At 43.3% G+C, this 24,689-nt stretch overlaps 1 protein-coding gene across 1 annotated transcript in view; it reads right to left on the bottom strand.

The window, feature by feature from the left end:
- The window catches only part of LOC120958287 (uncharacterized), a 29,945-nt gene extending 7,235 nt beyond the window's left edge, over nucleotides 1–22,710 (bottom strand). The window contains exons 1-3 of the mRNA XM_049608894.1: nucleotides 22,515–22,710; nucleotides 9,583–9,812; nucleotides 8,843–8,961 (exon numbers count right to left, since the gene is read on the bottom strand). Of these exons, the coding sequence (XP_049464851.1) occupies nucleotides 8,843–8,961; nucleotides 9,583–9,801 (338 nt within the window). The 5' untranslated portion in view covers nucleotides 9,802–9,812; nucleotides 22,515–22,710. The remainder of the gene's footprint in view (nucleotides 1–8,842; nucleotides 8,962–9,582; nucleotides 9,813–22,514) is intronic.
- Between the last annotated feature and the right edge of the window lie 1,979 nt (nucleotides 22,711–24,689).

Below are 24,689 nucleotides of genomic sequence, written 5' to 3'. Positions count from 1 at the left end.
AAGATGCTCTCACCACATAATCCTGTCGAAAGCCGTTTTGCCGTGCTCGATTAACTTCTGCCCGGTTTTGCGCAAAAGTGAAGATTGAGAATAATTATTAAGATAAGCCCCGTGGGTGAAGAAGGCATGTAGTTCCTACCCCCATATACCCCCCTCCCCCTTGGTTCGTTGAAGATTAATGCTTCAACTTTTGGCGAAACTTTATTCATCCTTCGAGAGCATTCCCAGAGATTGATTAGCTCGGCAGTCGATCAGTGGATATTGGAGATTGGAGGAATGAGATGAGATGGGAAAAGGGCAGACGCTTGCCGATCGAAATCCAACATAAACAACCGAAAGCTCGGAGGAACTATTAGCCGAATCGAGGCTAGGTGGTGAGGTCTTATCACTATAAATTTAAGTAATCCGCTTGGAGAGAAAGTCTCTTCGGGGCATCATCCACTTCATCCGTTTGATAAATCCCTTCATTTTCCCAGCACATCCATAAATAAGTTCAACCCGCAATGGTTCCGATGAGACGCGTGCGTGTATGTGTGTGTGTTGAAATGTTTTGATTATGAAATCAGAACCTTCTAGGAATCGTACACACAAACCACAGCGAGAGCGAATGCAGATGGCCGTGCGAAGCTCGAGTCGATAAAGCTGTCCAGTGAGCGGGGAGTGAATTGAAAAACCTTTCGATTTTATACACATTCAGGAAATGGAAACCTTGCCACTTGCCAATTGACCTATTGAGCATTGACATTATCAGAGTGCAGAGCTTTCAGGCGTTTTCGCAAGCGGGAGGAAAAACGGACACGAAAAAGCACACACTCACACTCACGAGGCATGTCAGCTCCCGGGGGTATAATTTTCATCGCCCGACAGCAAAAACACACATAAAAGTCATCGTTTGCTCGAAGGGGGATGTGTGTGTGAGCGAGGAAAAAAATAATACAAACGAGATCAAATGCGCGTCCTGCAAGGAGACACACACACACACGCATAAAAAAGGACACCCACAACGTGCACAATATAAAAAGAATGGAGCAGGAGAAAGACAGAGAAAGATACTAGGGAAAAAGGAGCTTTCCATCCGTTTGGTCGATTGCAAGAAAAAGGGCAGCGCTGGTTGTGTTGCTTGCTTTCTTTGTTTGGTCCACTTCCAATAACGTTTTATTTGCACGGAAGGCGGCGTGTGCTTTTGGTTTTGTGCCGCTCGAATGGACTACGCGTTTGGTCCGTGTGCAAAGTGTGGCCCTTTTTTCCCTCCAAAACGGCAACCAAATTGAAGCGAACGATCGAACCCCCCCCCCCCCCCAAAAAAACCCGGGTACCCAGCAGCATCGAAAGTGAAAGAGCAATCGAACGAAACGGGAAGGCAAAAGAAAGCTTGTTGTGAGAGGAGTGAGGAAATAAATATCTCACAGCTCCCTGGCGGCCGATGACGGCCGATGACGGGCCACCGCCACTACATCCGCCCGGCGGTGAAGAAGAGGGCGCGAGCCGATGTGTTTCCTTCGGTCGTGGCTTTGATGGTTGGTGGCCTGAGGGGGCTTGGGCCTCGACACTGTGGATAGAATTTTTCACACAAATACTTACACGCATACACCCACAAATGCGAGGCTTCCATTTGCTCGTTCGGAGGGACGCCTATTCTAACCCCAAAAAAAACCCCTGGCAAAACGTACGACTCGTGACGTCCCATCAGTTTGCTTTCGTTTCGATCGTTTCTTTTCAATTATTGTTATTGTCTTGTTTATGGGGCCAGCACTGGGTAGCATTTGGGTTCGGCCCGTTTCGGCCGGAGGTCTTCAGCTTTTACAACCATGTCGAATTTTATGATACACCTCCTACTGCTGCTTGCTTGGAATGTCGAGGCGGCCCTAGTGCGATTCGTCATGTGTGTCTCGTGGGAACGAGCGATTTGAAACACTGCAGTAAAGGGTTATTTCGTTTTTGCTAGTTGGATCCAGTTGGAAAAAAGCAAGACCAATGCTTACAAGATTATTTCTTCTGCTTCTGGGCTATCAAGCAATGACGATTGAAATGTATGTGTGCGTGTGAGTGTTCTCTATGCTTAAAGGAATGTCGTTATGGCTGAAGACAAAGCTTCTGAAGAAGTAATGCCGGCCAAAGTAAATCGACACGTCGTCTCACATGAACGGGGGGAGGTTTGTAACTGATTTGCTACAACACTAAGTGTAGACAAACACTCACACACGCAAAAGGGCACCGGAACAGGGAGGGTGGTAAATTAATTAAATATTTCTTCATCTAAATCTCGAAGCCTTGGCCGCCATCGCCCTGCCCGAAAAACAGGACGTTTTAATTAAACGAATTGACACTTTCGTAATTAATTTCTGCTCGCACTTTACAAACTTCAGCGGGCTGCGGGGGCGAACGAAGCAGCTGGAAAGCTTCTTACACAGGCCGGAAAAGTACACGGCAAGCGCTGGGAAATTGTGGTTCCACCCGGTCGGGTTGTCAGTGTTCATCAGTGCTGAGGTTAAATCCGTTGTCACCACCACCGTCAACGCTCGGCGGTGGCTTTTCGAACGGAGCGAGCTTTGGTTTGCGATGGAAAGCTTAGAAAAAAAAAGACAGGGCGAAAGATTTTCCTCTTTATCTTGCAATGGAGAGAGTTAAGAAAGTGACAATAGCCTGAGTCTGTGCGCTGCGTTGGCGTTGGAAGATAATCAAGTAAATGTAAATTTTATTTCATACGAGCGTAATGGGGCCGTTCTGTGAGGGAGATTAGCGCGTTGCCGGCGTACTGGGAAGGGGCATGTTTGTTGTCAACGACGGGTTTGCTGCTCGGAGTGTGGCTCTGTTTGATTAATGAAAGCGGCGGGGAGGTGTTTTGCGCCGTCAACCCGGCTGTCGATGCCGAATGGATGGAAGTAAATTAAATGACAGCCTATAATCATCAATCTGGTGTAACGATGCGAGATGCAATGAAGTGGATAGGAAGTGTAGAAAGAACACGGAGTGTGAAAAATTGAAATCAGCTAATGAAACAGCAGTAACATATTGCCTTCGCGGGCTCGGTTTAATGGGGCAATGTAGGAAACTGACGTTTTTTGCAAGTTATAAATTTGAACAAGTGATTTGATTGATAATGTGGTAAGTGTTATGTTTTATTTTGAAGCTTGAAGACACTGCTGGAAGCTACAAGTATCCAGGTAAAGCTGTTTTTCGTGCATTTGAAAATGTATTATATTTTAGCACAAAGCAATGTGTTGGCAGCAGAGGCAGATGTATCCCTCTTGAGGCCCTAAACGGATGGGTGGACAAGGGGTCCCTAATTGTCTCCAAAAATGTATAAAGAGTGAAATGTTTAAACATCCAAGCACAGATTCATTCCAAGCGGTTTCCTCTTATAGGAAAATCCGCCTCGGGTTGGCAGTACAGCTGTTTTCTTTTGCATGTAATAATATTATTTTTTCTGCTTATTTAAAATATTTTTTTCAAATATATACATATGCTCGGAAAATAAACAACATGGATGTATCCTTTTTAATCAATGTGAGAATTCATAACATTTATTTGATGGTTTACTCAATTTATACATGTTATACCATGTTAAAAAAAAACTCCGCATTCTTTAAATATTTCCTTTATTTTTGCACGATTTTTTGGCGTTACTCAGACTTTTTGGATTACGTTACTCAGACTTTATCGATTTCCAATGGGATGATTCCAATAAATCTTGAGCAGGTTCGAATAACATATGAAATACGGTCAATAAACAGTGAGGCGAACCCAAAAACTAATTGGAATTTGTGTATCTTTGTTGAAGAAGAAATAATAATAACATAATGTGAAATTCTTGCATCCATAATTTAAATTACTCTTCTGTTTTGCTTGACCGAAAACATTATTAAAGAAAAATACAAATCCAGCAACATTGTAAATTGACAACAAATGTAAATTGATAGCAAAAAGAATCCCCTACCTCAGTGAAAAAAGTGTGTTTGACAGATATTTTCCTATCAGAATATGGCGTGTCTGAACGCGGCTATTCCATTTTCCTTTTTCCAATCGATCGAAAAACGGAGCAATTTCGCTCAAACCAAACTGCCCCAAAACCACACCACGTTTAATTTAAATTAACAGCGTGCACCATCAAACGACAAAATGCGAAAACCCACCGCCAATAATGACTCAATAAAAGTCTGAGGTCAGCCTGCCGTAGAAAGCCTCCAAAGAGCCTCCGCCACAGCCCGAACAATGAACAGAACGTCCCTAATCAGACCGGTCTCGCTACGGCTTCAAACAATGAAAGGATTAGGTGGCGCGTAATTAAATCGGCACAGCAAATTAAAACTTTCCCCACGTGCCTACGGCAGAAAACGGGCAGAGTGATAAAAAGTAAGAATTCAAGCAACGAAAAACCCTCCCATCCTCGGGAAGCATTCTCCTGCTCCAGCCGGAACTCGTGAGACGACGACGACCATGAAACTAATTACCCGAAGGAGCCTTGTTGTGTCGTCGGAGCGTCGCAAACGCTCCGGTGAAAAGCACTTGGTTTGGCCCAAAATAGGGAACGTTTTACGATACCGGGTTGGAGTAGTTTTTAGCCGAAGGACGAACCACGGAAACCACTCAAAGCTATTGCACTTCAACGCTTCCGTGTCGTGTCTTTAGCGAGAAGAAAGCGTCCCATTTTCTTGTCCAGTTTTATTGCATCTGGCTTGCTTTTGAGTCGAGCAAAAAAGGACAAACAATTTACTTCTGACTGTATTTAAGGCGATGGATGCATTGCTTGATTTGACCTTAGTTTCGGTCCTTTTTTAAGGGGTCCACATCGTTGAAAGGAAGTCAACAAAAACAGTCGCGGGTCAGCAAGTCAAATCCATTAAGGGAAAGGGTTTTAGGGCCCGGAGACTGCACAAATTCCTTTGTCTGAGCTTGGGGTTTTGCAAAGTGTCCTTTAAAATGTTTACACTTTTAATGCATTCCAAGCGTCCCTTTTCTGCATTGTTGTGCAAAAGCAAACCTCATTTCCTATGCCCCACCGCACCCAGAAAGCCTCAAGGACGCAGAAAAATGTACACCGCAAAAAGGATAATTATCTCGCATTACATAAACAACTACGGCCCACGGAGAGGAAGCTTTTTCGCAAAGTTAACTGGGTGGAAAAATTGGCATTCCGTGCGGGTTCCACCATCCGAGTGAACGTGAAAGTTCGCGCGCAATAATGGGACGAGTTTTAGCGTGGCAAAGCGCGACTTTTGCTGGCTCGCTCGCGTAACCAACCGGCACGCGCGGCAAAATGGCTACAAGCTACGCAAACAAACGTGCATTTGGGCTTGAAATTCTGGTCTGTTGGTGAACAAATTTAACTTTCCCCTTCGTGGAGATGGAAAGTTTGTCTACACACGGCGGTACAGGTCTATTTTTTGCATATAAACACGAAACGAGAGATTGAGAAAAAGAGTTAAGCCCCAGGACCACAGGAAGACAAATTTCCCGATCGACAAATAAACCCAATCACTGCCCCTTGGGGGCGGGAGAGATTTTCTTAAAGATAATCCGCATCCCTTCCCGGAACGGTGCGATCGATGGCTTTTCCCGGGACGGAAAGGGAAGGAAGTTGGGTTGCTTTCCTTTTTTTTCTCCTGGCCGTAGGGGAGGAAAATATGGAAATCAGAAACGATTTGTCATTTTGCATCGTATTATGTGGGGACTATCCGAGTTGAGCCCTTTCCGCTGTGCCCATGGCCATGCGTGTCGTGTGTGTGTATGTGTGTCGTTTTTGTGCGGACAGCCTGGCCGATCCTTGAGCCACCAGCACCAGCCAGTCTGGTGCCCACGGGGCGCGTTATTGAATATTGAAGGAAAATATTAATCATCTTCCGCAAACAGACGCGCGGCAGTGTGTGCATGTGTGTGTCAGGAGGTTGTAAATCTTTGGGGCGGAACTAGAGCAACGAGATAGTGAAGAAAAAATATGGACACATTGGCCATATTGTGTGCTGGATTAGACGGTGGGTCGTGAAAGAAAAAGTCGAACCGCTTGGAATAACAAATCACGTGTCTTTTGTTAAGCCTTTCGAGCCAAAAGGACCCGAGATGGATGACCCGTTAGCAATTTAAAAAAGTTCAGATATATAGTACAATAAAATAACTATTGAGCTATTATTCTTATCGCAAAAAGCACTGCCCGCTGCAGTATGCAAAAGGGCCCTTTCGCTTCACAGCCACCTGCCTTAAGCAATGGCTGAAGCAACAGCTCACGCTGCAACTCTCTGCAAAAGGGAAAACGAATCCTCTGTAGACAAAAGGCGAGTTTTTGTCCGTGAAATATGTTTCCTTAGACGCGTCCGAGCACATTCAAGCTCGTACAATCGGACGTCCGGTCCGGCACGTGATACCGGAAAGCATCTTCGTCGAGTGCTGTGCAAACACCCAGCACCTCGGAGCCGCTGCTGAGAGGGCAATTTGTGACAAGTGCGACAGACGGAAGCCCAACATAACCGGACACGGGCACACACACACACACACACACACACACACACACACACACACACACACACACACCTTCAGGCAAGCAGTGTTTGCTGTGGGGCAAGAGCCGGATTGGGTCTCTTGCTGGTGCTGCACGAAAGGGCTTCGAATCAAAGGAATGACAAAACTGTGACAAAAGTGAAGGAAACATAGCTTCACAGCTTGCTCTCGGAGTGGACGGAAACCGTCTCGTGACTGCAAGCGTGTCGGTTTTGCTGTATGTATTTGATATTTTATTTCATTTTCTGGTTCTTCTATGGCAGTGGAAGGGCGAATGCTGTCTGTGAAAAGAATAGCATTGGAGGCAGCGAGAGATAGCTCAGCTTTTTTATACTGCAAATAATCTTGGAAGTGACTGCTCAAATCTTGAGTTTGTTTCACTTTTCTTTTAATTATAGTACTATTTAAATGAGCCGTTGAGATACAAATCTACTTCATATCTTATTGCTATTACCGAAAGTAGGTGTAGATCCTCAAGTACAATATGATAACGAAACTGATGAGTCAAGAAGACTTACTCTTTAGGAACTTCAAGAAACGTTGCTTGACCACTGGATTAACTGTATTCAAAGTTCGTTCAATTTACGCTCGTTTGTTAAATTCGAGGCTCACAAAAAATACTGTGATGAGATTGAACTATTGGTAGAAGGTAAGGTCGTCGTCATTCAAAAAGAATCAGTGTTTTAATGCTACCACATCTAATATTAAATAACTACGTTTATCCCACATCTTATTGTTTATAATTGCGAAAGAGTCTTATCCAGGTGTACAAGCTTCAAAAGAATTCTTCTCTTCTAGTAAAACGACAGCGACTGTGTCCACAGTGTACAGTGCTTAGATACAGTGTGCTTAGAAAGTGAGGGGTAGATAACGCATTACTATAATTTTAATGTACCATCAGCAACTATACTTCCACCCAATAATTGATGATGAATGATGGTTTGTTCAACTTATTTACCAAGTTGTTTAAAGTATACAGCTTTTCCATCAGTTTTACGTCCGTTAGTGATATATGCGACAATGGACAATACACACACGAACATAAATATAGTTATAAACTTAACGGATGCTTTATTGCTAAGTTGTGTACGCCGCGCTGCCCCGATGCGAAGTGTCCTCTGCTCTTCGCGCAGCAGCCGAACGATCCACCCCGACCGATCGCTCTCAGGCGCTCACGGCTCGTCAACTGCAGTAAGAGTGGCTTACTGCAGAGAGAGCACGCGAGCAGCTGGCTGCATTCTTTCATCTAACAATCAGCATTACCCTTTAATAAGGTATTTTTTCGTGTTGGAGGAGCTGAAGAGAAGCCATCTGCTCGATGATATCAAATATCCTTCAATCTTTTCCTAGGAACGGACAAGTACAGGCCGATTCCTGAAATTGTTTCCAGCAAGCTGTTGAGAACCGTTCCAAGAAAACAAACCGAATCAAAAGCAGACAAGCTCGTGTCGACTCAAATTTGAAATATTTAAATGAATGAGTCCTAGATAGGCTTCAGTTTTCAACACCAAAATTCAATGAAATATAATCTTTACCTCGATAACCAATTCAAGACCCATCGTATCGTTAAGTAAGCAGCGGAATTGGATAAATAATCAATATTCTAACATCACATAAACAAGCTAAGCAAATGAACGAATTATGATTTCCAATGCAAAACAAATACAAACACATCAAGCACTTCAGGCACGGGCATCACAACCCAAGGGCACGTAAAACATAGTTACACATTACAGATAGCAACTAGTTGCTCGCTCCTCTCTGTCTGTCTCTCTCTCTCTCTCTCTCTCTCTCACACACACACACATAACATTCACAACAAAAATAATCACAATGTTTCATTCCATCCGTGAATCAACTTATTTTCAACTACAGAATAAATTGAGCGATGGTGTGCTGCACACAGGACGACGGGCCCAGGCCCAGGCAGGCTGCATGCAAATGCGTTACGCTCCACCCACTCACCGCACACACCGGCGCAACTCAATGCCATCTTGCCAACTTGTTCGAATGCAAACCCGGAAACCTGTGTGTGCACCCCAGCGTACCCAGCACGTACAATGTTTCCTGTTTCGTTAAACCCCACACCGTTTCCGCTTTGTGCAACGGAAATTGTGGCAAAAACTGTAGTAAAAAAACACACACAGACACATAACAACTCCCGACTAGCTTTCCATATTCATGAGAACCGCCACGGAACCGACCCATGTTTCGTGCGCGCAGTTCAATAATTTATTGACATCACTACTACTACTACTGTGGACGCAAGAGGAAATGTGAACCGTCCCCCCTGTCAGTGGGTAAACAAAGTTAACAGACTGTGCTCGACTGTTGCAATTGTTCTACTTACTTCCGCGAACCGGCCACCTCCTCTACGATGCAGCGATTCCTTCGCCACCGGCAGGGCGCTATCGTCCAGTAGCTGGAGGCTGCACTGCGGGCCCATCCTTCCTCCGGGTACAGCAGAACCTGTGACGAGTGTTTAAGATTCACATCAGATACGACGCATTAGCCTGGATTAGCGCGCGAGAGGTCGATGGGTAATTGAGAGGGACAGGGATACAGGGAAAAAGAAACAAAGAACTAAAAGAACTACCCTAACAACTTTACACACTAAATGATTCGTACGGATTTAATGAAGCTTTAGGAAAGCGGGACGACAAATGGAAAATTTCGACTCTTGCTAGCTGCTGGGTTGTTAATCCGGACCAGATTCCGGTGATAATGACGATACGTTGGGTAAAGTGAATTAGATCGTCCGGTGTTAGGTTAGGAATGCTTTCGGAACCAGCCTCGGTTCCATCTATGGGTGACACAGCAAGATTTTATCGTGTTAATGAAATTAAATGGGAGTGTGGAAGAACAAAATAAAAAAAAAACCAGGGATGTAAAAGAAGATTAACACAGTAATACACTTTCTGGGCGTTAATTAATTGATAAACTTCTGGAAGTTTTTTTTTGCGCTCTAGGGTTCTCAGATTCAACAGTATGAGTTTAATAAACAAATGAAAGCAAATTTTAAGAAGCTTTTCCCCCTCTTTAAATTATACAACAAACTTGAAGCCCGTGCACACAAAACCCTACACCTACCTTGTTCGGGTAGCCGTTGTATCGGAGCAGCTTCTTGCAGCACTTGCCACGGCTCTCGAAGTAGATTTCGGACGGCGGTCGGGCCGGTGCCCGGTTGAGCACGCAGCAACCGACATGGGTGGGTGAGGCCGGTGGGTGAAAGAACGCCGACGCGAACGTTCGGTCGCTACCCTTGTCGATGGTGGCGATGTTGGATGCCTTAAAGTCCATCATCAACATCGGGATGGATGCTGAAACAGAAACACGTAAAAGCAAACATTAACAAAATGGTGAAGCTGGTACAAAATTATAAGAAAACATTTAATATAAGAACGGTTGTAATAGATTAAATAAGCTGGTGGCAGGTTTTGTTTGTCATTTTTTTCTCTTTTCCTCATGCACACATATGGCTGGTGAAAATTGCATAGATTATCTTCATGTAACCATGCTGTACATCGCACACCAACACTACTACCCACACGGGAGTTAACTCTGCCAGGCCAGTGGACGGTAACATGTGGTGCTGCAAAGGAATACAGCCCACGACAGGCACACACACACTCACACAAACACCCACACACATGCGCTCTCAAACATGGCTGTGGCAAAGATAATTTAAATAAGTGATGTCCTGGCAGTGCTGCACATGTTTGCTTACTATGGTGTGTTGTCTTGTTTCTCATTACTTGAGGAGGAGGCGAGCTGTTGTGCGAAGGTTTGAAAGTTCACGAGCAGTGGGTGGAAGACGATTTGCCAGGATATTATTATATATTTAAAGAGCAGTTTCTCTGATAGAGCAAAGTAGGGTATTTCCGAAAGTTTGTGAAATAAATATTTAAGTTGAGATTTATTTTTGAAAAACATCTCCAACTTCTGCAGGCCGAAAGAACTCCATTAGAGCTAAAGCCTCTCTAAAATATTCCAATAACAATGCAGATCTTAGTTTGTGAATCATGTTATTGTATAAATTTGATTTGTTTCAATAAACGATACTCAGAAGATGATATCACATGTTTTTTTTTTAAATTAATGTCTTTGTTTCTATTTATTGTATATAATTAAACTAAAGTTATCAACATTGATTATCATTCTTTAGCGTGTAATATTTCAGCATTATTTTACTGACTTTTTAAAGCTTCAAATGACATGTTCAAATGACGTTATATTGTGTTTGAAGTAGCTGTTTACACAATTTCTGCAAAAAGAAATCACCGATTAATGTTGTAATGAGTTTATTTTAAGCTCAATTCTAAACAGGAAAATAAACGCAATGAAAACCAACTCAACGTGTTGTAATATGGCTCCACTTGGGTAGCAATACTGCATCTATGCAGTAAATAAATGACTCTCACCATCATGTCAAAGCCTTTCTCCAGATGAAAGCTTCCATGCAACTACAAACATCGTGTAAGTAATCAGTATGAATAGATCTCTATAAGTTATCAGAAGAAGAACCTCTTTTTCAAGTTGAAGAACAATTTTATTCACGACTGAAGAAAAACGATTCGTAAATGCGGAGCTGTCGCCCAGCCAGACAGATATTATGATTTAATTACCATAATTATACGCCATTACATATCCCAATGAAGCTCTTTGCATCCATCAGAACGTTCTCGCACCGCCAGCCGCACCAGCAGCAACGACATCAGCAGCAAATGAAGTGATAATGATGAATGCATTAGCCTTGCTTCACAACGGCCCAGAAGAGCATGGGAGCAAAATTGGCTGGTAAATAATTATCAGTCATTTGTCATTAGCGTCGCAAGCGACTGCGACAAAAAGTGGTTGTGAGACAGCGGGGTCTCCTTTAAGCGGTTGCAGCCTGAGGTTGCAAATTGTTCTTATCGTTTGAGTTGCGTTGGAGTTAATAGCGTAGTAGATTAAAGAGATTGTGGAAATAAAAGCGGGGCAATGGGTTGATCCTTTTTTTAGATTTCAATTAAAAAATGGATGTTGATTAAAACGCATTCTCGGAATGACTTTTATCTGCCTTTTCCAAATCTAATTGAAGTTGAATTGAGCTCAAGACGATGGTTTTGAAAAGCAAAAGTGGAAAAATGCTCCTCACTGCTTGATAGCAGGAATAGAAAATTATTAAGAAGCGCATTGCCAATGTATACACACAGCGGGGAACAACCCAACCATTTCAATTTCAATAAACACTCCAACGGTTGATTGGAACGTAAAAGCAAACCGAGAAGCATACCATGGGTACACCAAAAAAAAAAACACAAGTCAGCACAAGATCGCACTGGCTAGAATATACCTGAGCTACCTGATAGAACCAAATGCAAAGCAGTAAATGCAAAAGGTTCGTGCAAAAGACAAGAGTGAAAGCGAAAGAGCACTTCCGACATCGCATTGGGCGTTCGTTGGTTCGATGTCGTTTCTATTTGGTTCTGCTTTTGCGTTAACGAAGATTTTAATTAAAATTTTCTTTGCACCTTCGCACGAGTGCAAATTTGTGGTGAAGAGAACCTTAAAAAAGGAGAAAAATTCGTACTCTTCCGAGTTAAAGTGGAAATTAAATAGATTGCATAAGCATAGAAGTGTAAAGACGCGAGCAACACTGTTGATGGATGTTTAATTGAAAAGTTGATTGTACAATTTAAAGAGTTTACGCTTTTTCAATCCATTTTTTGGTGTTTTATGTAGAAAACAAAAAGAATATAAAAAGATTTTGTAGAATTTAAGCTCCAATTTGCAAACGACGAAATGCTTGATGCTCATGCTATTTTCCACAGTACATCTGCTCTTCGTAAAGAACTACTTTGCGTAACTGGTTTCGGTTTGGTTCTTTCTTTAGGAACGACTCCCCCTCTTTCTCCTTCCCACTGTACTGGTACTGACAGCAAAACCCTTCCCAACCAAACAAACGGCTTAATCGAAAAAGTTCACCCCGAAAGAATCTGCAAACCAGGCAAAAGGCAAACTCCGAGAAGAAAGCTAGCCTCATCCCTGCCCACGTCAAAAACCGACCAGGAAACTAACCATTGCACCAGTCAACAATTCGAACTCTCGTTTAGTTCAGGAAGCCCAAACTCATCCTCGTTTAAGGGTCAAAGCAGAGCCCGCTAGTTGTCTGTATGTAAATGCTGTATGTGTTTGTGTGTGTTGGTCTATCTGTGTGCTCCCAACCTCAATACGACCTCATCCCAAAACCGTAACAAGGAGCAACTTTCAGCCTACAGGCGGTGGAGCCGGCTTTAAGTATCTTCCAGTTGAAATGAAACGAAAAGCAACCGAATGTTCGCTTTTTCCGCTCTTCTTTGTAAACGGTGCTCTACTAGCTTTTGGTGCGCTGGCTTTGCTCTGTGTTCCCCAGAAACCTTGGAACTAGTTGTGGCCTCAGACATTGTATACCCGGCCTTCCAGCATCCTTCCCCCATCCCGGGTGGAGTGGTCAACGTACTATAATGCTTTGCTTTCGCTTCAGCAGCTGGTCCTCAGCGTTGGGAGTGGTTTCTCGGCAGCAGATGGATTGACTTTTAAGCTTTTCTCCGCTTCAGCTGTTGGGCAAACAAGTGGGGCAAAAACCGAACCGGAGTCTCTGGTTCGGTGTTTCATTTCCTAACTTTTGTGCAAGCCGATTTTGCACTTCGGTTCCAAAAATAGACTGTGCAAAGCTATACGGAATAGGAGCGGCGACGAGAAGCTACGGGGTGTTTGAGGGTAAAACTTGTTTAAAAGTGAGTCTGCACGCTGTTGGGCTTTGTTAGGGAAGGCCGAAACTGTAAATGTAACCATTTTTACATTAAGGTTGAAATCTAATCTGATGCCTATTGGAGTTTGAAGGTAAGAAGCATATGGCTTTTGTACCCAGTCTTTAACCACATACCGGTATTTTTATGAGAGCAAGTAGCTCTAAACAATATGTTTAAAATGGTAATAAATGTACCACGTAGGATAAGGTAAACACATCTCCATGAGAGTAAAAAAAAACTTCACTATAGAAGATATTAGCAAAGCTATTTCGTAATTTTTTAATTAAATCATTTTTATTAAATTTTATTAACTTTAGCTGGAAATGAATTTTATACATTTTACATCTTCATATTTTTAGATCTAAGTCGATTTTGAAACGGTTTCAAAAGAGCATTTCAATAATAAGTGAAAGAATAAAGACGTTACGTTGCAATTCATAAACTAATAGAGCACCAAAACATAACCTTGCATCAACTATAGGAACATATTGAAACTCCAAAGCAAACAAGTAATCGGTAAGTAAACTCTAACCCCGGGAAACAATAGTTTCATAAAATATGGGCAAAAAACTAACGTTAAGCTAGAGTTCAAGCTCTACTCCTTGAAAAATCGCACCCAACAAGCACAATCAATCGATGAACCATTTAATCCTCGGTGAAGACTTTCCAACGATCCAGCGATATCTTTAAACAGCACACCTTCATCAGCAATCAGCTCTTCCCCAACGATGGCCCCAATGGATACAAACCCGACGTCATCATTAATATTGTTTAATGTGTTGTTCTCGCAGGACGGCTTCCGTCTGCCGTCGTACGGGATCGCTAGCGTCTAGATTACAAAGTCCACACACAAACACACACACACACACGCCAACCTGCAGTTTCCTCCCTGCAACATAGACACATGAATTATGACCGACAGATCAGCTATTATTTTCCATCACATGTCTTCATCGTGACAATGCTTTCACACCACACCGCCGCTAGATGCGCATCGTTCTTGTGTGCTTGGGAGATAATTTATAGGGCCGGCAAACGGCCGGCGGCGTGCGGTAGAGGCGACGGTTAGGTGCGTGTAAATGACTGCGAGCGACTACGATGAAACATCCTGTAGGCACATCTTAATGCATGTGTATGTTCGCTACCGGGTCGATAAATTTCACCCTGTGCAAACTCATAAAACGCTTCGTCGGTTCGATTGTTCACCGTAACGTTCGTTTTCATCGACCGGATCGCGCGTTGTCCATGGAGAGAGCTTACGGTGTAATAAACACGTGATGTATTAAGGTACAAAATTACGCTGTAATATGTTGAACAATAGACGACGAACAGAGGTATTATTGTGCTGGAAGTGAACGAGAATGAGATTCTTTAATATACGATAAATATTTACTATAACAACAAAGTTAAGATGTGAGCCTCCTACTAGGCAAAACCTACTCAGGCATGTAGTCTTCCGAACATAAATTCAATTTGCCAAGCCTAATTGATTTTACTGGAGCATCGTACTGTACACCAGCATGGACCGGAAGTGGCTTGGAACCCAACCCAACTCCTACGCGTTATAATTGACTTACGTAGCAAAAATACCTTCTCATCGACAAAATTAGCTGACAAGGGCCCGACTTGCGCAAAGTTGATCCACCGCCCGGTGGCCTTCTGGCACAAAACTTCATCCCGAGCTGGAAGCGTTGAGTATATTTTCCATGTAGCTGTAACTTTCCTCCCTTTCCCATCAACCCATCGTAATACATGGGGGGACGGGGTCGTCCTGTTGTCGATAATAGCCGATAAGCGACCTCAGCCTCAGTGGTCTCAGTCGCCTGACGAAGGTTCAATCGCCTGCGGTTTTTGCGTAAAACTTTTGCGACACAAAATCTTATGCTTCGTTCGTATGGTGAAAGGAGGCGTGTGCGGGTGCGCACTTGGCAGCAGGAAAGGCTTCATCCGGTGTCGCTTATAGGGGCAAGTAATATCCGATTTGGAGGGGGGGCTGTTAGTGGGGCAACTTTTTGCGCTGGACAGTGAAATAATTTCCGGGCCTTGGTGGAGTTTATGGAGCAAGAGGAAAAAGGTTCTGGACGTGGGATGTATAAATATTGATCGGTTTGTGGAATGAATCAAATCGCCAATTAGGGCAGTTTGAGGGTCGCTTTTGGCATGGAGCTTTAATCGGGCAGCTCTAGTTGTGGTTGAAGGTATGTGGGATTTGGTTGTTGTGAGATTATTGGCAGATTTGACTCTCAAAGCGTAGTTCCAGTTGGAAGTTAATGTTCTTGAGGTTTAACAGCCTTCGTTTAAGAAGCTTTCGTCAACAAAAACACAGCTTAGCTGTACATGTCATTAGGGTTTGTATTGTTATAGCCTTATACGTTTTCTTTTACGTAAGGGCATTTTGTACCTTACTTCTGGAGTGGAACTTTAATCGGGTAGCTGTAATTGTAGCTAAAGGTTTGTGGGAATTGATTGTTGTGAAATTATTTCCATATTAAACTCTCAAAGTTTAATTCCAGTTAGCGGTTTTTGTGGTTGAGGTTATCAGTTTAATCTATTCCAAGATTTTCAAGGATTTGAAATCTACAAGACGTAGGCTGATACAGGGTGTAGTATGAATATACGTCCTACTTTTCTCGATGTTCAACTACTTGTATCGATCTGGACCTCAGCCATGCAAATATATGTGAAGTTCTAGCCTATATCTAGATCAGCGATCAGTAAAGTACGGCTCACGATCCGCATCCGGAACTTTCATTTCAAGATGGCGGCTCTTAGCCATTCATATCCCCCCTCATTGAACTTTCACAAATTTATACTCTTGTTGTATCTGTTTGGCTCTACACATTGAACTCTACGAAGATGTTTGTAGAAATTAGCTCTTTTGGTCACAAAGTTTGCTGACCACTGCTCTGGAAGTTCAAATTTAAGGAATGCCTATGGCCGTTCGACAAGAAGTGACTTACAGTGTTTTGTCGCAATATTGAAATAGATTTTAATATGTATTTTAATAGCATGACTTTAGGCCATTACATCCAAATCTGCTTCAAGAAGTTTCGAATTAACTAACGTTGTCACAGTTGAGTAGTACACTGTGCAGTACATACATTTGAACATACCCAAAAGATTTTTAAACAGTTTCTTGGTTTAATTCAGAGTTGTATGAAACTCTGGGAAAGCATTATTGTCCTTCGGTTAAAGAAATACATTATTTTTGAGCCTGTATAATAGCCACCTTTCACACCAACTACATACATTTCAGGGAACTATTGCAGGTTGGTAATATCCACAAAAAAGGAATGTCATGCTGGCAATTGCTATACTACGCTGGAACAGGTTCACCAGCAAGGAAATGGATGCAACCAAAACGATTACGTTGAAAATAATTGCCTCACTCGTAGATTTTTCTGTAAGTGTGTGTGTGTGTGTGTTTGCAATGTCAAACGATTGCACAGGGATTGAAGTTGACCAAAAGACCACCACCACAGCACAGCACAGCAATATACCAGCCAAAGCCAATGGGAAAGTCACCAGATTTAAAAATAACATATTACAGCTATCCTGTTCGAGCTGTGGTGCGGGGCAGGACGCGAAGAACCCGCACTGTAGTGAGGTGTTCTATTTTTATGGAGCTTTCATCGAGGGTGAGGGAAGTTTACTTTCGTTCGCTCGTTTCGCAATCGTTCAAACAGCTGAAAGTAATCTAGTGTGGAAGAATATTGACTTTACGCTTCGGTTGGTGTGCCGTTTCGGTCAGTCACACTTTGCAGCAACGTATGAGACTCACAGGAAGCATCGTGAGAAGGTCACAAATTGTGGCACACTTGCAAGAACGAGAGACAATTTATCCACCTATCACGTTTAATCGTTTTTATTGCAGTCCGTATTTGTCAGCATAAGATAAAGTTTAAAGCACCAGCTGTTGTAGTTGAGTTAAAGGGAGTGGCACAAAAAAAGGGGTTCAATGCATCTTTAAGAAGCGCAAAATATTTAAAACAGCAATGATGTTCAACGCTGCTGAAGGATGCGCCAGGGTGTACCAGGAATAAATGTCCAAAAGTGATCCTAATGACTCTTATGTTTCAACTAGACACCTGATGTTATTCGGGTAAATTGGGCCCCTTTTATGCACCGGACATAAGCTCTCCATCAGTGCATCCATGTCCGAACGAACTTCCAGCAAACTCCTGCCCCAAACGACCCCAATGTGATCGGGTGTCCAGTTACAGCGATACCAACTATGTACACTCGACAAAAAGTTCTTTGTGTGCCTGTGCGGCCGGTTTATCTCGCGTTGACTCCTACTGGTTGGACTGGTCGACATGTCAGCGCCGCGTGACAGCCGGTGCTTGGGATCCCGGTGACAGCGGGCGCTGGAAGCTAATGCTCGATGTACATCGGACCACCACCCAATGTCAGCATCAATGTCTCCTGTCCCTGGAAGGCTGTGAACCGTCCGCTGTGTTGTGCTCAATGGCGCTACATCCACCGGACATCCCTTAATCAAATTATTCATTATCATTTGCTTGCGGGTTCGCTTTCAACGGACATATCGTTCTGATGACGGGCCATGGCCCAGGTGACGCTGTTTCGGCTGGGAAACAACACGAATGGTGCACACCTTGCTACATTCGTCCACTACATCCTACCCCCCAACATCATTGTGCAAAGAAATGGACGATCTCCTATCTGGATATTCGTGTGGGTAAAGGGCAGACACCATTATAAAGCCGTCCATGGAAACCAAACTCAACCCACTGCACACAGTGGCGGAGTATGAAAGGTTCTAATTGCTGGCAAAACAGGACATTCCACCGGTTACTGGGACGGAAAGCTGAAAGCATCCGAAAGCGAGCGAGTTGGTTGTGTTCACCGGTGATAAGCTGTCCCACCGACCGGCTGAAATCGTGGGTTGAGTTTGTCGATTCCACTGGGAGTAGTCGGAAGGTTGAGGCCGCACTGTGCAAGCCGGACGAATGCAGTTTGCTCCCGAGGGTCCTTTTAAAATATCGTTGAGTACGGGTAAAATTTGATTTGTGCCCGTTATCCCGTGTCGTGTGAATGGAGTGCCGCGTGGGAAGCAACGTCTGTGGTCCTTTACATGATCATTACTAGCGTCACTGTTATGAGATGTTGTCAACGTGGCCCATTACAAAAGCGCTATCTCTCGAGCACGCTTTAAGTGGGATATGTGTGTGTGTGTGTTTGTGTTTTGTGAGGTTAGTATTATAACAGGATACAACTAGACTAAAAGAGATTTGAGTTCGTTTTAGAAGAGAAAGGGATACGACCATTCGCATTCTTTGAAGCATGAACCTTTTTTACCCTTTTTTGACTTAGTTCATTTGAGTACAAACCCTTAATGTTTCATGTAGTAGTTCATACTAAAGAAAATGGAAGTCACAGGTACTACTATGTGATGAAATGTTTCAACACATAGGCACACATTATATATCAACACATAGGCTAAATTAACCACAATATACATCTAATTCAAGCGCATTTATGTAGTTGTTCCGTAACAACTTTATTTAAATATTTATTTCACCTCTCTCGGGTCAAAGGTCAGCAACGACAACTGAGTATGAAGGCTGAGTTGCGCGCTGAACCTGTCATTGTACATCGTGAGAAAGCAGTGCATCTGAAAGAACCTGTCACGACGGACAAAGCTGGGACTTTTGTCGCACCTTTACCAGTGCCAGTACTCACACTCGCCCCTCTGAGACTCTGTCTATAACCAACAAAACCATGATGGCATGAAAGCGTCCACCATCAAGTCCGGGATAATGGATTACCAGACGAAAGGCGTGAAACCGTGTATGGTTTCGAATATTCTTGTAGTCTATTTTGAATTGTTACTTTACTCATCTTTAACACCACTAAAAAGTGAAACTTTTCGAAGAAAGTATCCACTGGGCTCAAATTGCTTTACCAGTATTCAATATTCAACATGTGTGCCCAAAATTCTCAATTGGTAAAGCCCAGGTTATAGCTCCAGTGAAATTGAACGTAAAATTGGTGGTTTTTTGTGCTATATATCATTAAATATTAATCAGAATATGGCCTATTATATACCAACAGAAAAGAAATTTAATTTTCCAACTATTTGGACTATAAAATACATTGAAATAATAAATTAAATGCAATTGTGATTCCCCGCTTTTTCCTTTCTTCTATTTGGCGTAACGTCCTACGCGGACATGCCGGCCTATACAGGCTTTCGAGACTTAATTCATTACCGGATTTTCAATCCTTGCTACGGAGGGACGGTCCATTCTGGGTTTGAACCCATTAGGGGCATGCTATTGAGTCGTTCGAGTGGACGAATGTACCACGAGACCGGCTCCCCGCTTTTTTACACTGTGAACAAATAATGGTTATCGAGGAATACCATGGCAATGAATATCCTTTCTATTGGTGTATGATAAGCCATATTTTGATGAACATTGAATTAAAAATAGCAAAAAACAAAATTTTCACCTTTCAGTCAAGGTCCAATTCGACCTTAAGGTAGAGTTTGTTTCCATGGATATTTTTGTTACTCAAAAAATCATCAACCTCTTCTTCGTACAGATAAACGCCCTCGCACCAGTCCCATATGTGAACGAGTGTCACGCGACATTAATCTTTTTACCCAACGGCCATATTGAATCGAAATCATTTCCATTGCACATAATTTCATTTCTTTCGAATCGAATTTCGAACGAGCAATCGAACCGAGCTAAAAAAACATTTCAGAACATTGAAATATTTCTTCGTTCCTCGGTAGCGCGAGTGTATCGAAACATGGATTCACTCGATGCTGGCAAATGTAATTTTTTAGCCAATTGGAATGTAAAAAGAGGCTTTGCAGCCAAAACAGCTGCAATAAAAAAAATCCTATTTCAGACAGCACACGTTATCGCAGCGCCTTTATCAACCTATCGCCCTTTAAAGGATCGTTCGCGTTCCTCGCTCTCCCTAACAGGGTGCCGTCAACAGCCATCCGTTGCCAGCTAAAGGTGAACTGTTTGTGTCACAGCAAGGGATGGGACAGAATAGCGACAGCTAACAGTGACACGATTACAACGGTGCGGTAAATACCGGTGCGGTGGATAAATGGGGAATCGGGGGAAGCAAAGTTCGACAGACGGACGGAGACAGACCAGATCCGACCATTGCCTACTGTTGGTTGGAAATTTCGCCCCGACCGTCCCGGACGAGCTGGATTTAGCTCACCAAAAAGTGAAATAACACTGGCACGAATCTTCTCGGAAAACGGCAAAACAAGCCGCCTACCTTTGGCAAGCGAACTTGATACACGGTCAAATACTCGGGGAAAATGGGTAGACGTCCGACGAAGGACAGGTCGGTGTGGGTTTCCTATCGAAGGAAAACTAATTTTAAATTTCGTCCCAATAGAGTCGGCCCGCCAAATGAATGGTATCTTGTCTGTTTGTGTGTGTATGTGGGGAGGGGAGGATTACTTTTGCTCCTTGTCACACGCCAGTAGTTGAGGCGCATGGTTTGCGTTTCTCTTTCGCAAGCGCATCGTCATCGTTTGGGGAAGGATTTTGCCAGGTTTCTGGCACGTTTATAAATAGCGAAACAAAGCCACCTTCATGATGATGTTTTTCAATCACTTTTCTTTTCGGGCTTTTTTTCTCTTGTCTTCCTTTTTTTCTGTATGTTGAGACCCCCATTCCGGACAACTTTCCCGGTGGATTACATTCATTTTCTGTTAATAAAAGTCTCCCATTTTGGAGGCGGTATATTTGTATCCTCTCCCTGTCTCGCTCTGTCTCGTTGTCGTTTTATGCTCCACTGTCTTCTCCCATTCCATCAGATGTGAACTTGGGCGGCAAAGCGAAGAATAAATAAACTCAACATTCAGAGTTGTTTTGTTGCTGCTGCCTAGCTCATCCCATGCTATCGGAAGCCCTAAGTAAACGGAACAGTGCTCTGCTAACGAAACGGCTCTCTTTTCCCATCCAACAACAACAGCAAAAAAGCTAGAATTTCACTAATCTAAATTCCTTTCCAAAATTACGCCTCAGTACCGTGCGCAGTGTAAAAACAAAACAAGACAAAGCGCAGAGCCCGTAAAACCAAGGTGATCGTGTGCGTTGAAGCGCCCGGAATCCTTCGCGTATCTAAAGTAGGTCTGCAGTGAAACCGACAAACTTTTTTTTGGGCTCCCTCGCCAGCATTCCCACACACCTCCGACTTTTTTTCGGGGCGATGTTGGGGCGTGCTGGAATTTGGGATGAATTGACTGAAGTTTGTGTTTTCTTTTTATGTGTGTGTAAGTAAGCACAGGACAGTTTACTGGACCTTGAAGCGGATACAACTTCTTTTTTTCTATCTTCTATTTTCCCTTTATTTAGTTACCCCTCAAGGAAGATTAAGCAAAAGGTGAAGATCAAGAAATATGACCTCCAACCGGTCGAAACCTTTTGGACGGTTGGAAGAGAAACGATGCCCTCCCGATGCGACTAACCTGCAGGGAAGAGGATCAAAAAAGTTCAGCAACAAAAAAAGTGTCAAACGGAAATGGCAAGCTGTCAAAACGAATTTTCAGGGCACCTTTTTAAACATTTACAGTGGAAACAATAAACTGTATGACAGGTGGGCGTTTAGACTTTTTAACATTTTTTTAAAGGATCTGCAGCCTGGGAATGAAAATATGTTGATGGAATAATCATCCCGTGAATCTTCGTTAAAGTGTAAATTTTTTAGAAAATAAAATAAAGATATTTAACTTTAATTATACCATTGTTCTCATTTCTCTTTACAATGCACCGAGTTTGTAAAGCTTATTCATCTGTTTTTCAAGCTTCATTTTGATTTTGTTTGATTGCTTTTTTACTTTATAGATGAGGACAAGAGCTCATAAATTCTTCAATATGTTTATTTATTTATTTGCTTGATTTTCATCATATGTGTAAACCCAAAATGAAATATAATAAAATTCAGTCAATTAGTTTTGATTTCATCGTTTCAAAATAGAGACAAAAATGCAATTTGCATAATGAAAAAATTGCAATTTAATTGATTAAATAAAACTTTGATTTCAATTGTCATTTAAAGTTGTATCCGGATTTATTTCAAACTATTTGTGAAAATTAGATATATTTAATGAAATCAAGGAAGACACGTCTATTTTCAACACGAGTAATTCCTACAGTAATACTAGTTTGCTACACCAATTTAGATTATGCTTCACACAGGTCGTTTTTAACCCTTATGTTGTCCACACAAACCAATAAAACTTACCTTTAATTCAATCCGACCTCCCGCCGCATTCAAACGCAGGTGAAACTTTTACTAGCTAGGCCGTTTCCGTTTGCTTGGAGTTTGTCAACATTATAGCATTTTTTTTCCAACCAACTCTCAAAATAACGTTTTCCACTTCACTTCCACCTTCGCTTCATAAACTCATGCTTGTGGTTTATTTTTCACTTGGCACTATTGGTGTTTTAATTAAAGAGAAGGAAAAGCGGAAACATTCGTCATGAACTCAAACAATTTAAGCCGCATTTGCAGTACGCAAAACACTCAACAACGCATCCCAACCCCGTGCAGGAAGCGATGTTACACCGCCAGCTCAACCGCTCTTTGCGCCTTAAAGTAGGCTACACGCTGCTGCCCTTCCGTTAGTTGGTGGAGATTTTCATAAAACTTTTCCTATTCCCCTTGCTTTTATGTTTATCCACCACACTAGCGCACGAATGTTAAAATCAGCTCACACAAACCTACACACACACATGCTGAAATGCACACCAACACACACACATATTTGTTAAAGTACTAACGTTACCGAGATTCATGGAAAACTTTATCCCGCCGCGCCCGTAAACTTCAACCGAACAGAGGGAATTGATATGCTACCGGCATTTCCTAACTCCAAACGCGGGACGAGCACATGCAGCGCGCGTATACGCACACACACACGCGCGCGTCACAACTGCTGCTGCAACACTACCACACCCACGAGCGCACCAATACGTGCAGCGTTCGCATTCCCTCTGGCCTGCTTTGATGAGCAAACAGAGGTGCGTACGATGCAAACATCGCTTGAAAGGACCGCACACAGAACGGTAGTTAAGTAAAGGGAACATTTAACGCGAAGGGTGGAAAACTCACAATCCTAGATGGTCGTGTCGTGGGCGCATCGTACAGAAAGCGGAAGGTGGCGAAGTGCGCGGGAAAGAAAATCAACCGATGAAAACAAATACTCGCGCGCGCCCTGTACACGAAAACCCGTGCGCACGTGTGTTTGTGGCGAAGCAAAAGGGAGTGTTGCGAAAGACCCTTCCCGGTCGAACGGAAGGCGGTTTTCCTCGCCAAACACAATCTCACCCCCCGTTTATCTCACCCACTACGAAGAGGGTGAAGGTGGTTTTTTATGTTGTTATTTTACAATATTTTGGTCCCCTACTTGTTCTACTAGCGCGTAGCGCGGCTCAAGATGTTCCGATAAAAAGACGTTAGCGGCAGCTGTGCTCGTTTCCTTTGTCGGAGGGAGATTCGCGTAACGATAGACAACGCGGCTAACGGTTGGCTGGGGAATTCCCAGAGCTACCTTCATCACTTCTGTCCCGATATTGTCCCGATATCGACACTGCAGTGGCCCAGATAAGGTTAGGCAGCTGCTTCGGCTGCTGCGGATACGAATCCGGAATGATTTATGGTACGCTCAGCCATCCCACCTCCCGGTCGGAGTACGCTGATACGTATGCTGATTTTCTCCGAAAATCAGAATTCCATTCCGGTGCTGCTGTGTTGTGTGAAAAATGAAAGCCAATCCTCCGCGGCGTTCTTTGTTGAAGCGCGCGAACCCGTGAATGGGGAAACGATCCACTTCACCACACACTGTTGCAAGTTGAGGGAGCCTATTCAACTGTATCGTCAATAAAACGTAAAGAATGTAAGAAAACCCCTTTTTGTGGTCCTGTGAAATTTTACCCATCTGCTGGATATGACCGTCGCCGGATGCAACGCTCTTCTTCTACGGGGAAATGGTGAAAACGGTCCCAGTTTCGGATTCCCCGAATCATAACTCCGGCAGGCGAAAGGATTACAACCACCACCGGAAAACCCACTGGACGCTGGACTACGCTTACACGTCTGCATCCCTTGGAACGCACACCAACACATCCTTTGCCGTGGGGAGGCATATCTTCTACGTTGACCGTACCACACAGAACACAATGTCAGGTCCTGTTCCTGCCCCGCTGTTCGATGTCTATTTTTGGTGCCTATCTTCCTAGTTCCCTTACTCACTCACACACACTTGCTTGCCACCCTTTGCCACAAAACTTACTGCACACTGGCACATTGAATGCCGACACCCCGGTTACGCACGCCACACCGAAAATGCGCTACGCGCGAGAAAACACCGACCGAACCGACTCGCTTACGTTCTACCGGACAACTGATGGCACGAGC

The sequence above is a fragment of the Anopheles coluzzii genome, chromosome 3, assembly GCF_943734685.1.
Source record: "Anopheles coluzzii chromosome 3, AcolN3, whole genome shotgun sequence".
NCBI classification, from domain to species: Eukaryota; Metazoa; Arthropoda; class Insecta; order Diptera; family Culicidae; genus Anopheles; species Anopheles coluzzii.
The sequence above is the reverse complement of the archived record's forward strand: the minus strand, read 5'-3'. Positions and strand labels throughout refer to the sequence as shown.